Source organism: Lathyrus oleraceus, chromosome 4 (genome assembly GCF_024323335.1).
Source record: "Lathyrus oleraceus cultivar Zhongwan6 chromosome 4, CAAS_Psat_ZW6_1.0, whole genome shotgun sequence".
Classification (NCBI taxonomy): Eukaryota; Viridiplantae; Streptophyta; class Magnoliopsida; order Fabales; family Fabaceae; genus Lathyrus; species Lathyrus oleraceus.
Window position 1 is genome coordinate 233092861 of NC_066582.1, and position 16494 is coordinate 233109354.

The 16494-nt window shown below is 33.3% G+C and overlaps 1 protein-coding gene across 1 annotated transcript; it reads left to right on the plus strand.

The window, feature by feature from the left end:
• The first annotated feature begins 2950 nt into the window (after positions 1-2950).
• On the plus strand, positions 2951-8149 carry LOC127074769 (ubiquitin domain-containing protein DSK2b). Its single transcript, XM_051016119.1, has 8 exons — positions 2951-3383; positions 4070-4792; positions 4942-5159; positions 5238-5354; positions 5752-5810; positions 6273-6301; positions 6896-6985; positions 7699-8149. Exons 1-8 carry the CDS (start codon positions 3146-3148, stop codon positions 7845-7847), a joined length of 1623 nt encoding a protein of 540 aa, XP_050872076.1. The 5' UTR covers positions 2951-3145; the 3' UTR covers positions 7848-8149.
• Positions 8150-16494: the final 8345 nt, after the last annotated feature.

Below are 16494 nucleotides of genomic sequence, written 5' to 3' on the forward strand. Positions count from 1 at the left end.
ACCTCTAAACCACTATCTTTTGTCACTAACTATTGACTTGTTGACCTAATCTTATTTTCATTTATTTCTTGTCAATTTATTTTCTTGTTATTTACTTTCAAACAATTTATTCTCATGCCCGTCATCATTGTATCTATTCCATGCATCCTTATCATATTGTCATTTATTTTTTGTCACTTTTTTTCTTGCATTGCATAATAAAAAAGAACAAGAACAGGACAAAATGAAAAGACCAAAAAGATGCATTCATTTGTGACATAATGTTGGACTTAGATGACTTATTAGGACCATTGGACTTGGATATTGGATCATGAATCTTGATTTATTACTCAGACTTGGAATTTCATATGTGACTTACAATCTTTTATTGCAAGAATGAAATTCATGGAACTACCCTAGGGAGACATGTTTTGAGCCCATTATCCACTTGTTAGTTTACACCACTTTGCACACACAAGGATTTCTCTTGGGCTACCTTACAACGAGACTCTTTATTTCTCGCATTATTTCCTTGTAAATATCTGTGTACCTCACCATTTCAAAATCAATAAGCAATAAACCCTTGATCCAATGTCAAATGATATTTTCTTAATCAAATTCAAAAATACAATAAAAATACGATTAGAATTGTGCGCCACGAGCTTTAAGTGGTGGAGAAGGAGTGAGAATTGAGCTTTTCTACCCTCACTCTGAATATTTTGGACACAAGACACGTGACTTGTTTGTTTGAAATATTCACCTCTCCCCATAGTCTTTAGTGCAATTCTAATAAAAAATAATCTCTTTTCAAAATCATAAAATCAAAATCAACTCATCAAACCTTACTTTTGCGCCTTTGGGCATCACTCAAAAAACCATTTTTTAAGGTAAAAACAACCAACAAACGAACTTTTTTTTTTACTTTAAAGTACATAACTCTGATTCTTCATTTCACGATGAATGATACGTAGGCACAAGGGCCCCAATCCTTGGCGAGCTTAATAATAAAAAACCAATCATTTTCCATTTTTTTCCCGATAGCAGATAAGCATTAAGATAAGATAAACACCCATTTCACGTAGACAACTTAGATGGTTCCCATCGAGTATGATTGATGTGAGGGGTGCTAATACCTTCCCCTTGCATAACCGACTTTTGAATCCTAATTTGGTTACAAGACCAATTTTCTTTTTCTTTAGAGGGTTTTATCGATTATTTTTCCTTTTCTCTTTTTTTGGAATAAATAAAATCCGGTGACGACTCTTCTGTATGTTTTTCATTAAAGCATGATCATTTTTCGCGTAGTAACAATTATAAAAGTCTTTTGCTCGTGTGCTTAAGTATTGAAAGTCTCTTCCTTGTGTGTTTGAGCATAACAGTCTCTTACTTTGTGTTTGAGCATTGGAAGTCTCTTGCTTGTGGGCTTGAGAAAATTGTAATCTTGTGTGATTATAGTGAAAATCTCTTGTAAGTACAAGGGGACTAGATTACTCTCAAGTTGTGAGAGGAACCAAGATAACTCTGTGTGTCACTCTTCTTTCTTTCATTTCATATCTGCTGTCTACCTCTGATTGAATCAAATTCTATAACTTGTCTTTAGAATCTGACCAAGAGTTTTAAAAAGAAAGAAAAAGTCAACACAATTCAACATCCCTTCTCGTGTTTTTCCCCCTTTAACTTCTACTTAGGCAAAAGTCGTATGTTTATAAGACTTGTGTCCAAGTGTCCAACTTTTCATTTCAATCCTCTTTCGACTCTCCAAGTAAGACTATCTCATATGCAAAAAACATAGATCTCAGTGCTACCTCTTGAATGTGTTTCGTAAGTCCATCATAAGCAAAAGTAAAAATCTAAGGAGTTGGAGAAGAACTTTGGGCTAATATTATTATGAGAAATTGTTTGTCTCTCAAATATGTGTCCACACAATAGTCGATACCCCCTCATACGTATTTAAGATATCTAAAACACATGCAATCTTAACTTATTTCTTCTTTAGACATTTTTAGAAAATTTATATAGACACTATATCATACGTTTTCTCCCAATCAATGAAAATCAGGTGTAAGTTTTACTGAACCATCTGATACCTCTCTTCATCTGTCATAATATAAAAATTGTTCGTATAGTATTATCGGCAATGCTTATTTTTGTTATAAGAAATTTAAATGAGTTCACCCAAATCATAATAGACTTCAATACTCAAAGATCGACTAAAAAATTATAAATTATTCATCAAAAATATCATCACATCTATTAATAGACAATGATATTTGAATATAGTTTCTTATTCTATTTGTAATAAATTAATAGGTATTGGGCTTTGGTCCCCTTATTAAAAAAATAAATTAATATGTATTGAAAGTTAAAAAAAAATTAAAATTGAACTATTTATTCATTTAGTTTTTTCTTTCTATCTCTAATAATTACAAAAAGAGTTTTTGTTTACCATGAAAATTCACAAACAACACTTATAAATACAATAAATAATAAATTTAAGTTCTTTATGAAAAAACTTAAGTCCTTCGAGTAAAGTATTCAATTTTCCTAAATATTTATTGTTAGTTTTTATTTTATTTTTTTCTATTTTAATTCATGTTTTATGCATACAAGTAAATACTATTGATTTTTTTTCTTGTTGATTGGGTTTAATATATCAATTTTATTTAAAAATGCTTTATTCAATTTTCTTTATATTTGTCTCTTATAAAATGATAATGTTAGTCTTATTATTTTTAATAAATAATTTATAAGTATTTCTAGGTTTATTTGACTTTGATGAACCTTCTTACTTAGTTCGTTTTCATAAAATATTAAAAGTCTGAAAACTTTCACTAGTAACTTATCTTATTAGGTAATGGATATTTAAATTTATCTAATTTTCATTTATAAAAAAAAGTATACAATTATAAAATCTAAACCGTCATACAATTTATTTATTTATTTTATAAATAAATTCTTTTTATTTTATACTACTGCATATGAATTATCATATTTATCAAATTTATCAAATTCCCTTTTTATTATTGATATCAAACAAATTTGTAGCTTCCTTCGTTTAGGGTTTTGTTTCCCTTTCTTCGATTCATAACAACACATATCACCCTTCAACGCGCGACCGTGGTCACGCGCCTCCTGTGTTTGGTTGAACACGCGAGCGAGACACACCATGGGAGGTGACGGTGCTGTTGAGGATTCTGCATCGGAGTCGAAGACCGGTGGTGAAGGTGTTAACATCAACGTTCGATGCTCCAACGGTTCAAAGTACTCCGTTCAGGTTTCGCTTGATTCCACAGTTGGATCCTTCAAGGATCTCATTGCTCGGAACTGTGATATCCCCGCACAGCAACAACGGCTTATTTACAAGGGTCGTATATTGAAGGACGATCAAACGCTACAAAGCTACGGTAGTTCTATTTTCCGATTTTCCGATCTCGCTTACCGTAATTTGTCATCTCCTTGTACTGTATGATTTAGTTTTAGGTCATTTTTTAGTTAGTTTTTTTTATGAATTTAATGATACTTAGTTAGGTATTTTAGATTTATTCTATGGTTTCATGGGAGTATTTAATCGGATTTTGATGATTTTTTTTTAATTATTGAATTGATGAGTGGTTGATTTGTCAAAGAAAATTATTAACTTAAAATGTATATAGGTTATGGTTGATTAGGATTTTTACGTGGAATATGCTTATAGAAGAGAAGAAATTTATCAAACAGTTTATAATGGAAGATGTGGTGTTAGAGGTGCGATGTGAAGGGTGTTTTATTCTTACTCATGCAATTAGGGTTTTTAATGTATTGATTCTATTTTCTTTTCTTTTCTGAAATTGAAGCTTGGATGGGCAGGATAACTTTTCAACTAGTTTCTGGTTTTGATTTGGAAAATTGTTTGTCTTTTAGGTCAAGTTCATATCACACATCTTTGTTGATTGTTTCTGTCTCTCGGCTGTTATAATGATTATAATAGAACTATATAGGTGATTTGTTTATAATATACACGTAGTCCTTGATTGTGGCACCGTGTTTATTCTTTCTATTTTGTTAACTATATAGAACTCTTTTATATATCTGCATTTGTAATTTATTATAGGTTTGGAGGCAGATCATGCTGTCCATTTGGTTCGTAGCTTTGCACCTGCCAACACGAGTGGTGGGACTGGGACCAATAGTAGTGGCACCAATACCACTGCGACTGATGCCAGAGGCGCTGGAGCTAATGATGTTGGGGGTGTAGGAGGGCTCGGTTTTGGAGCTTCACTGTTCCCTGGTTTAGGTACCAATGGCACTGGAGGGAATGGCTTATTCGGCGAGGGATTTCCAGATCTCGAACAAATGCAGCAACCATTTATTTCAAATCCCAATTTAATGAGAGAGTTAATGAACACACCTGCTATGCAGAATCTAGTAAGTAATCCCGAGATAGTGCGGAATCTTATAATGAACAACCCACAGATGCAAGAGCTCATGGATCGGAATCCTGAGCTAGCACACATACTTAATGATCCCAGCACTCTCCGCCAGACCCTTGAAGCTACAAGGAATCCTGAGATCATGCGTGAAATGATGAGAAATACAGACAGGGCTATGAGCAACATTGAATCATCTCCTGAGGGATTCAACATGCTGAGGCGCATGTATGAAAACGTTCAAGAACCATTTTTAAATGCCACTACAATGGCGGGTAATACAGCAACTCAGGGTGGCCTTGCCAGGGACCAATCAACTAATCCCTCAACCACTAGTTCTGAAACAAATGCTGGTTCTACCATACCCAATGCTAACCCACTTCCTAATCCTTGGTCCTCTACCGGAAGTAAGTTCTGATACTATTTTTTCTCCCCAGAATCCTGTAACTGAGTGCTCTTCTAACCAGTCCGTTCTATACACATTTTTTAAATCCTGATTTTTATGTTTTGAGGCAAGTATAGTGACTAATGCTGTAATTGATGGGGAACAATGCAGCTGGAGCTCCTCAAAATAACACCAGAAGATCAACTACTGGTGTGGATGCCAGGCAGCAAGCACCTACTGGCTTAGGAGGGCTTGGTTTGCCTGGCCTTGAAGGCATGCTGGGTGGAAGTGGTATGCCAGATCCTGCTTTATTAACCCAATTAATGCAAAATCCAGCTATCTCACAAATGATGCAAAGTATGCTCTCCAACCCCCAAACTTTGAGTCAGGTATCTACTTACTGTGCCTTGTACAAGATGCACTGCATTTGTTGACCTGGTCGTTCTAATATTTGATCTACTTTTTAGATTCTTGGTGCTGCTAATACCGAACAACGTGGTGGCATGCCTGATATGAATTCTCTTAGAGATGTGATGCAAAATCCAGAGTTCCTTCGTTTGTTTTCATCACCTGAGACATTGCAGGTAGACATATTTAATCTAATGTATCTGTTGAAGAGTTTCATTGAATGTCCTGTCCCAGGCATAGGATTGGGTATATGTCTTCGTTTTATTTAATTATGTGGTTTGATACTCAGATTCTCAGTTTTTCAAATGTTGCCGCAGATGTTGTATGTAGTTTCTTTGCCAAGAACTTGTACTTTATAGACCTAATTTGAACAATGGTGTCAATATCAATGGTTGAATGAAAATTCGCCTGCCCAAGTATTGTGGATTGAAAATCTACACTTTTTTTCAGCAGAAATTTGTTTGTTTAAGACGTGTTTGTTTTATAATAAGTATATTGCTACCCATGTAATTTGGTAGTTACTTGCTTTCAATAAATATATTCTCACCACCCTGTCTCATTACACAATGACAGCAACTCATGTCTTTCCAGCAAGCCCTTCTTTCTCAGCAAGGTCAGCAACAATCGACACGGTACGTAATAGCACAACTCTGGTTTCCTTTTGTCTGAGTAAAACTAGAAATACGATTTATATTTGAGAAATCTCAAAACTAATGTCATTCCAACATCTAAAAGAAATGTGTTCCTTTATCAATCATGTTTCAGGTAAAATTTAAAGCTTTTGATTGTATGCTTAAATAAATGTATAATAAATTGAAGAGCTATTCTTAACAAATCAAGTTGTACTTCTTGCACTATAAGCATGTAACAAGAATATTACTTGTAACTCAATACCTTTCCAAGGGGATTCTTGCCAGTGACAGACTTAGACAGAAAGTTTAAATTTTTATGCAGCGGATATCATTGCTTAGAGTTGTTCGATAGTGGTTTATGTTTTTGCTTGCCAAACCTGTTATAATACAGTCTGCCTGTTCTTATCTTTTAATTTTTGGTTAATAATGTTTTTGCTTTATTAATCTAGTATCTTGTTGCAGGGAATCGGGTCAAACTGGTGGAGGGACTGGTACACTATATAACCCCCCATTCTCTTGATTTTTGATAATTCACACTGTTTGCTTTTATGTTGTTGTTTTGATATTTCATTGGCTATTCAAATTGATTAACTATATCTTAAGATTATCCATCCATGCTGGAGTAGTTGAATTTAATGAGTTATAATTTTTGAATCAGCTGATCATTGAAGAATATAATGGAGAGTTTTCTTCCACTTGTTCTTTGAATGAAGATATTTAGGTTCTGCTGTTAAACTAAAATGAGAATTTGATTATGAATTATACTTTGGTGGCGACTACCTCCGCAGACTTTGTTAGCCAATTCATAAAAATACCCGTCCTAATATAATTCAGCCAGTACACCAATTCACACACATTAAGCAAAACGTATAAATGGGAGAGTAATTTTATCATAAATGTTAAGTGTCAGATATTGAGTTGGGAGTGATGCAAGTAGTATTAATTAGATGGTACAATTGGAAAAAGTAATTAATGTTGAATTGAATGTATAAATGGGGGTAAGTTAGGTGGTGGCTATTTTGAATGATGCGCAAACGTAAGTTGTAACATTTCTTTGAAATCATTATCAACTTGTTTATTGGCAGGTCCTGTTAACAACATGGGGCTGGAGATGTTATCCAGCATGTTTGGTGGACTTGGAGCTGGTAGCCTAGCTGTTCCAAATAGATCAAATGGTTAGCATTGTAGTCTTCTATTTCTCTCAATATATTTCAGTTTGTGCTAATCTGTTGCTCCTGATACTATTTAAGAATTAGGCTATCTTTGTATATTTAGTTCATTATGGCACTGAATGGAACGAACAGGATGGTTTAGTGTGGAATAGAATAAAATAAAGTTGCCATTTAATGTTTGTATATTTTAAGATGAAGCGGAAGAAAAGACATGTTCTATCTCATATCTCCCAATAAAAATAGGAAGAATAGTGAGGTATTGGATGGAATGAAATGTATGCGATCTTGTTTCACTCTAATTTTAACAGTACAAGCAGTGAGACATACATATTATGGCTTCATTCCATTTCTACAAGTCTTCATTTTAATTTTTGTTACTGGGTCTTCAATTAAAAAAAATCTAATCGGTTCTTGCTTATGAAGAAATCATACAAGTTTCAAAGAGTATGTTGAATTCAGGGAGCCTATTAGAAATTTTGAAACTGTAGGGGACCATTAAAATTTGACAGTTCGGTCCCAATTTTCAAAATATCAGATTTGATCCTTTGCTTTTATGAAGTTTCATCCCATGGATATTTTTGAATCACGGTGACCCAATTATAAACTTCCAAACATATGAATCTTATAAAAAGATTTTTAAATAAATAGTCTGGGTGGGGACCTACTAATGAATTTGGCTTAGATTTTGTACTGCTCACTGACTTTTGCCTTCTCAGAGCCACCGGAGCAATTGTATGCTACCCAGCTTTCACAACTTCAAGAGATGGGATTCTTCGACACACAAGAGAACATTAGGGCTCTCATTGCCACTTCAGGGAATGTTCATGCAGCCGTTGAACGCCTTTTGGGGAATTCTGGTCAGTAGAAGATAATTCAGCAAATTGCTTTTTTGTTCTCTACTGCAGCAGACTTTGGAGGTTGACCACTATGTTCAAGTGCCTTGTTGGGTATTTAAATAAAATCAGAAATCTGTCCAAATTATAGTGGTCAGAGCTGAAATGGTGTAGATTATATACATTGTTACTGTTATCTCTTCCTCTTCCTTCATTTGAGTTCTGATGTTCCTATTTATTTTTCCATGTACATACTTATATTGATACTAGTTTATAGTTTTAAGATGCATTGTGAGAGCTTAAATATTTTTCAAGGGAATTGCTTTTTATGTTATTCATTTGTATTTGTACTTTGATAACTCTATTATCACTGATTTGACAGGTGAAGGGACATGAAATTCGCTGTTAAATCCCAAATGCTCGAATGTGGTTTGAACTACTTTGAATTAATCTGTCTATTATATTTATTTATACTTAGTATTTCTACTATGTAGTTCAGTCTTCCACCCATTAAATAATCTTATCCCGAAAAATAGAATTGGTTATGTAGATTAGATTAAATTATATTATAATTTTTTTCTGTTGTTTACAAATAAATATTTCTTTATGTTTTTCTTTACAAATATAACCGTGTTTGAATTGATTTATTTATTTATTTTTATAAAATCTATTTATTATTGATATAAAATTGAGAGCTTATAGAAATAACCAAAGTTCTTTTTAGTTTGTTTGTATTAGCTTTATATATAATCTGGTAGAGAAATAGTTTTTTAATTTATTTGAATAGTTTTTTAATTTATTTGAATAGTTTTTTTTGGTTATTAAAGTAGTTTATATAACTTACGAGTAAACAAGTTAATCATCTACCAACTGTACTAATTATTAAGATTAATTTTGATTAATTTTGTTATTTGTCTTTTGACGGTTGCCTTGCTTTATAGACCGTCACTGTCCTAATTATTAAGATTAATTTTATTGATTTTGTTTGTCTTTTGACGGTTGCTTTGCTTTATAGACCGTCACCGCTGTATTTTCTTAGAACAATAAATAAATGAAGGTTTATCATAGACCAACATCAGCAAATTGTAACTGAAAAGTTGATCAACATGATGAAAGAAGCTGGGTAGGAACCTGTTGCCATCTCAGTCGAACCAAATGTTGTTTATGCAAAGAGAGCTCATAAGAATTAAGAAATATGCATCTGAGTCTTACAAGAAAGGATTTGGGATCTATTGGTGATGGAAAACCCTATTGTAGATGCTATATTTTAATCTGAGTTGCTTTAGAAATCACATGGATGGGCATAACTAGAGCTGTCATTTAGGGGGTCGGAGCCTAACTTTTAAGGCTCCCAAAATATAAGGGGTTTAAAATTCTAAAAATAAATAAGTCCCAAAATATATAGGCTCTCTAAATTAAAGGTCCATAAAATTTAAGTAAAACTTTAAGGCACCATTATTTTTTAAAGTTGACTTTTTAAAGAATTTTTTTTAAAAAAAAAATTATTTTATTTTTTATTTTCATAAAAATCATTTTTTTCCTGAAAAATATCAACTTTTTTATTTTAGAAAAAATTTGATTTGTTTAAAATAAAATTAAACTTTTTTATTTAAAAAAATCGATTTAATTTTTTGGAAAAAATTGTTTTTTTTTTATTTTAAAAATACTCTGACATCTTTTTCTATTTTCGGAAAAAGTAAATTTTTTTTTTTTGAAAAAAGTCGTTTTTTTTTTAAAAAAACAATCATCTTTTTTTTTCTTTCGAAAAAATCAACTTTTTATATATATAAAAAAATCGAAATATTTTTTTGAAAAATATTTAATTTTTTAGTTTCAGGAAGAAACTACTTTTTTTCTCAAAAAAAAATTGATGATTTATTTTAAAAAAAAAATCGACTTTCTTTTTCGAAAAAAATAATTTTTTATTTAAAAAAGAATTGACTTTGTTTTTGAAAAAATTGATTTTTTATTTTAAAAAAAATGCCTTTCTCATTTTAAAAAATTAATCAGTTTTTTTTATCAAAAAAATCTATTTATATTTTTTGAAAAAAATATCAATTTTTCATAAAAAAACTAAAATTTTAATACTTTCAAAAAAAATCGATTATGTTTATTTTTAATTTTTTTTTAAATAAGTGTTTTTTTCGAAAAAAAGTCAATGTCTCTTTTTTTCTGAAAAAAAAATAATTTTTAAAATATTTATTATTTGAAAATATATATATTTTAAAAATAAAATATGTTATTTCAAATAAATTATATTTTGAGCTCCTCATTTAAGCCCTTTAAAAAACAAAAATACGAGGGGCTTAAAAATAAGGGGTCAAACAGTTATTGATTTAGTAAAGGACCTAAAAAATGGGGCCAAATAGGGGACCTAATTGTTAGGGATTTCTCATTTAGGGCTTCTTTGACCCCTCTAGGCACAACTGGTATCTCTAAATGTTAAAGCATCACAGGGGCTAAGGTCCTTTATCCCTAAAATTAATTTTGAAAGTTAAAGTGACTAATGTTCAAATTTATTTCTTATAAAATTAATTAAAATTATTAAATATTAATTTTTTATGTGAAAAATATATTATTATATAATATAATTTTAATTTTTAAAATAAAATTATTTATAATATTATAAATATTAATATTAATATATATATATATATATATATATATATATATATATATATATATATATATATATATATATATATATATATATATATATATATCATTGTCATCTAGTTAATTTTTTTTATCCTAATCATCACAATCATATATGAAGGGAGACCAACAAAATCTAAATAGAAGTAATGTTGAAGGACTAAAAAATTGATCACAATCACATATGGAGGGGGACCAACAAAATCTAAATAGTAATGTTGAAGGACTAAAAACTTGAGTTTTAAAATAGAAGGACCAACAAAATCCAAAGAGAAGTAATGTTAAAGGACTAAAAAGCTGAGTTTTAAAATAGGGGGACCAAAAAGTTAAAAACACCTAAATAGAAAGATCAAAAGTGTATTTAAATCTTTTATTTATGACACAATTATTAGAGATCATTTAAGTTATTTAATTGTAACATGTTGATCCTTTAAGATTTTTTTGCTACAAGTCAGGCCTTTAAGTTACATAACGTCTAACCGTGGGTATTTTTTATGATTTCGTTTAAAAAATACATAGTTGTCATTAACAATGCTTATGTGGCTTTAACATTGTTTAAGATGGCTGTAATTTGCTGAGATGTAATTATTTTTAATTTAACTTTAAGTAATTAGACAAAATCGCTTAAGTATTAACCAACATCCCTAAACCTAATCCCTAAATCCCAAACTGAGAAAGGGAAGAAGCTGCGAACGAAGAAGGGAGATGAAACACTAAACGTGAAAGAGGAGAGCTACGAACGAAGAAGGTAGAAAAAAGGATTAAAAGGAGACGAACTCAGAAGCGAAGCATTGAGCATTGAGGTATGTGTCATTTTTCATATCGAACATGTATTTGCTTTATTGAAGCCTAAGGTTTTGTATGTGGTCCCTTATAGCTATACTAATTTCTATATCGTACAACTCTTTTCTCATAGTTTTTTATGTTGACTTTCATCATAGGGGACCATTTGATGATATTTATACATATGTAGGAAGGGTAGTGTCAAACAAGAAGTGTGATGGTGATATATGGAGTTATTTTAAAATTTTGGATGTTGTTAAAGAAATGGAGTATCTTGGGGTACTTAAAATGTGGTACGATTTTGCTGGTACATTAAAGGAGCTAATAAATGACTTTGGTGCAATAGAATTGTTAAATTGATATAAGAAACTAATGGAAATGTAGACATATACATAGTCCACCCTATTTCTCAACCTGATGTAGTAGAAGTAGTTGATGCCCACATGTCCAAACTTATGTCCAAGCCACTGAACAACAAACTGAGGGCCAACCTGAGATACTTGAGACCCTGCATGAGATACCTGACATTGAGACCCTGCCTGAGAGATCTGAACAAAATGAAAAAATTGTTGAGAGCGACCTTAATCAACAAAGTGATGATAATGCATTAGGGTGCATGTTTGATGACTATGACGATGAGGTATTAAATGATGGAATTGATGAGGTTTTGGTAGGAGTAAGATGGTTTGTTGTTGGCCAAACGATTAACAAGTGGATGAATTATAAGTGGATGATTCAACTCAAGGAAAAAAAAGAAGGGTGGTAGACCAAATAAGGCCAAAGGAAGTTCCAACAAGAAAAAAGGAAGGAAAAAAAAGGTGGATGAAGCTATTTCTGTAGATAATGAACCATCAAGTGAGAAAGATACACTTGATTTTGTGTTATGTTGAAAGGAATAAAGGTAAAATGGTAGATAAAAGTTTGTCATATTAAGATTATATATCTGAAGAGTTAGAAACTGATGAGGATATGAGTACTGATTAATCAAATGAAGGTACTAAGAAAAAATACCCATTATTTATACTGCCTAAGAAATTTGTGGACTATAAATGAGTTTTGAGAACTATGTTCTCAACAAGGGAGGAGTTTAAAGATGTAATTGAAAATTATGTTGTTAGTAATGATAGAGATTTACGCTTTATAAAGAATGATAAGACAATGGTTAGAGTGAGATGCAAGGAAGGGTATTGATGGTTTGCATTATGTTCCAAATTGTCAAATGAGGATACATGGTGTAACACCCTTCTAAAATACCCCAAGTATATAATTAAAATAACACATATCAATCAGAGTAAATATGCAATCAAGGGTGTCACACAACATTTCACACCATAATAACTGTCATGCTCTTTCATTAACTCAAAACATAAAACATTTGCACAATACGCAGCGGATAGAGATCAAATCGATCATTCAAAACATGCAACATACTACATGTAAACTGGTTCAACAATCATCAACAACAATATTAAAAATGTTCCCTCCCGATGTTACATCTATCAGAGCATGACCCACTTAGGAGACTACACTAGACTCCAAGCATAAGCTTCCACTCAACTCATTTGTTCGTTACCTGAAAAATAGTTGTAAGGGTGAGTTCCTCAATCGATACAATAAGCATTATAAATCATCATGTAATGCTAAGTAAATTCACACATTTCATCACCCTAATCGTAACATACATCCAGTAACGGCACATCAACTCAAACATCATACTTAATATCAACACAATTCCACTCCTCAATTAAATTAAATATCCATACAACAAGCCAACAAAATGCAACTCTAATGAGACTCGACTCGTCATGCATGTGGTACCATTCGGAGTAAAACTCCCAACTTAAAATCATTGCCATTTTATTGGGCATCAAGGCATAAGCCTTCAACTTTCAACTTAAAATTTGCCAATCCAGGCCAACGTGGTGTGAGCAAAGCTCCGACTTAATGCATATGAATGTACATGGCATACACGACTTTAAACTGTCGACAACATAATAATAATAGCAATACAACAATGTTTTCAACAACATCAACTTATAATCAACTTTGGCTCACCAAGCCTACAACTCAGTATTTTCAACAACTTTCCGTACACGGAACAACTCAGCAACATACTTGTACCAACACTTCATTACATAAATCCAACAAAATTACTCATCACAATTAACTATAATAGGCCAATCACCAATTAGGTTCACAACATTAAAAATATCAATTTTTCAATTTTCCAACAGTGTTAACCGGTTAACGCCCTGGGTTAACCGGTTAACGCAGGACAAAACACACTTTCTGGCAAAACGCAACAGTGTTAACCGGTTAACGCCATGGGTTAACCGGTTAACGCAGGCAAAACAGCACATTTCCACAAAATATAACAGTGTTAACCGGTTAACGCCCTGGGTTAACCGGTTAACGCAGACAAAACAGCAGTTCCTGCGCTAACACAAGGCAGAATGCAGAGTTCTCCGCATTTTCCGCCGTTGGAGGACTTCCGGACCTCCGATTCAATTTCCGTAAAAAGCTATACGTTCGGGGGAACGCGACTCACACAATTACGGACTCAATTACAGCTTTAATACAACTTATTCATCACAATATTTCAGCATTCAACATCCCAATTAGGGTCACTTCAACGGTTTATCACTACCCATGACATGTTAATCTATAATACCCAGTAAACGACGATAAACCCCCCCTTACCTGAGATAATCCGGAAATCTCTAAGCTTCAAGCTTTTCCGTTCTTCAACCTTTGCTCTCTAGCTCTTCCTCTTTGCCCTTTCTCCACTTTCCACTTTTCAGCCGCTTCTCTGTTTCACGTGAAAACTCTTTACCAAAAATGAAAACCCTTTTCTCTTATTCCAACTTATATATTTTCCACTAATTATTATTCCAAATAATAATAATAGTAATAATAATCCAATAATTCAATTTATTTAATTAAATTAATAAATATATTATTAACTTAATTTAAATAATTCTCTTATTTTATTCGGGGTGTTACAACTCTCCCCCACTAAAAGAGTTTTCGTCCTCGAAAACATACCTCAAGCAAATAACTCTGGATAAGACTCTTTCATCTGACTCTCCAGTTCCCAAGTCACATTGCCACCTGCTGGTCCTCCCCAAGCTACTTTCACTAAGGCAATCTCTTTACCCCGCAACTGCTTCAACTCTCGATCCTCAATCCTCATAGGCGATATTTCAACAGTCAGGTTATCTCTCACCTGTACATCATCTACTTGGATCACATGCGACGGATCATGAATGTACCTCCTCAACTGAGACACATGAAAAACCTCATGCAAATTCGCAAGTGACGGCGGTAAAGCGATACGATAGGCTACCTCTCCTATCCTCTCCAAAATCTGATAAGGACCAATAAATCGAGGTGTCAACTTCTTTGACTTCAAAGCTCGACCAACCCCAGTTATCGGAGTAACACGAAGAAACACGTGATCTCCCTCTCGGAACTCAAGTGATTTCCTCCTCTTGTCATGATAACTCTTCTGACGACTCTGAGCAATTCTCATCTTCTCCTGAATCATCTTAATCTTTTCCGTAGTTTGTTGAACAATTTCCGGTCCAACCACAACACTCTCACCGGACTCATACCAACATAAAGGTGTCCGACATCTCCTACCATACAAAGCTTCAAACGGTGCCATACCAATACTCGAATGAAAACTATTGTTGTAGGTAAACTCAATCAAAGGTAAATAACAATCCCAAGCACCTCCCTTTTCCAAAACGCAAGCTCTCAAAAGATCCTCTAATGACTGAATCGTCCTCTCAGTCTGACCATCAGTCTGCGGGTGATATGCAGAACTCAACCTCAGCTTAGTTCCCAAAGCCCTCTGCAAACCTTCCCAGAACTTCGATGTAAATCTAGGATCTCTGTCCGAAACAATACTCGACGGAATACCATGCAAACTTACAATCTTCTCAATATACAACTCAACTAATCTCTCTAACGGATAATCCATTCTAATCGGAATGAAATGAGCCGATTTTCGTCAATCTGTCAACAATCACCCAAATAGCTTCAAAATTCTTAATTGTCCTCGGTAAACCAGAAACAAAATCCATACTGATACTATCCCACTTCCACTCTGGAATAGCCAACGGTTGCATTAGCCCAGACGGCTTCTGATGCTCAATCTTTGACTTCTGACAAGTCAAACAGGAATAAACAAAACTCGCAATTTCTCTTTTCATTCCCGGCCACCAAAATAACTTTTTCAAATCATGATACATCTTCGTAGCTCCAGGATGAATACTCAGGCCACTACGATGTCCTTCTTCAAGAATACTCTTCTTAAGTTCGATAACATCCGGAATACACACCCGATTACCAAATTTCAAAACATCATTCTCATCAACTCTGAATTCGCCACCTTGACCTTGATTCACTAGAGTCAACTTATCAACCAAAAACACATCGGATTTCTGACCCTCTCTGATCTCATCCAGAATACCACTTGTTAACTTCAACATCCCCAATTTAACACTATTGTGAGTACTCTCACACACCAAACTCAAGTCTCTAAACTGCTCAATTAAATCCAATTCCTTAACCATTAGCATAGACATATGTAATGATTTCCGACTCAATGCATCAGCCACTACGTTTGCTTTACCCGGATGGTAATTCAAACCAAAGTCATAATCCTTCAGAAATTCTAACCATCTCCTCTGTCTCATATTCAGCTCTTTCTGATCAAACAAATACTTTAAACTTTTATGGTCACTGAAAACCTCAAATCTTGACCCATACAAGTAATGCCTCCATAACTTCAGAACAAACACCACAGCCGCCAACTCTAAATCGTGCGTCGGATAGTTCCTCTCATGAACTCTCAGCTGTCTTGAAGCATAAGCTATAACTTGCTTATTCTGCATCAACACGCCACCCAAACCCAACAATGAAGCATCACAGTAAACTTCAAATGATTCCGACGAACTCGGTAATATCAGAATAGGAGCAGTAGTTAACCTTCTCTTTAACTCTTGGAAACCTCCTTCACATTTTGAGTCCCAAACAAACGCTTGCCCCTTCCTAGTCAACATCGTCAATGGTAACGCCAACTTAGAAAATCCCTCAATGAACTTCCTATAATAACCAGCCAAACCAAGGAAACTTCGAATCTCAGCAACAGACTTCGGAGCTTCCCACTTAGATACCGCTTCTATCTTAGAAGGATCAACAGCAACACCACCTCTTGAAATCACATGACCCAGA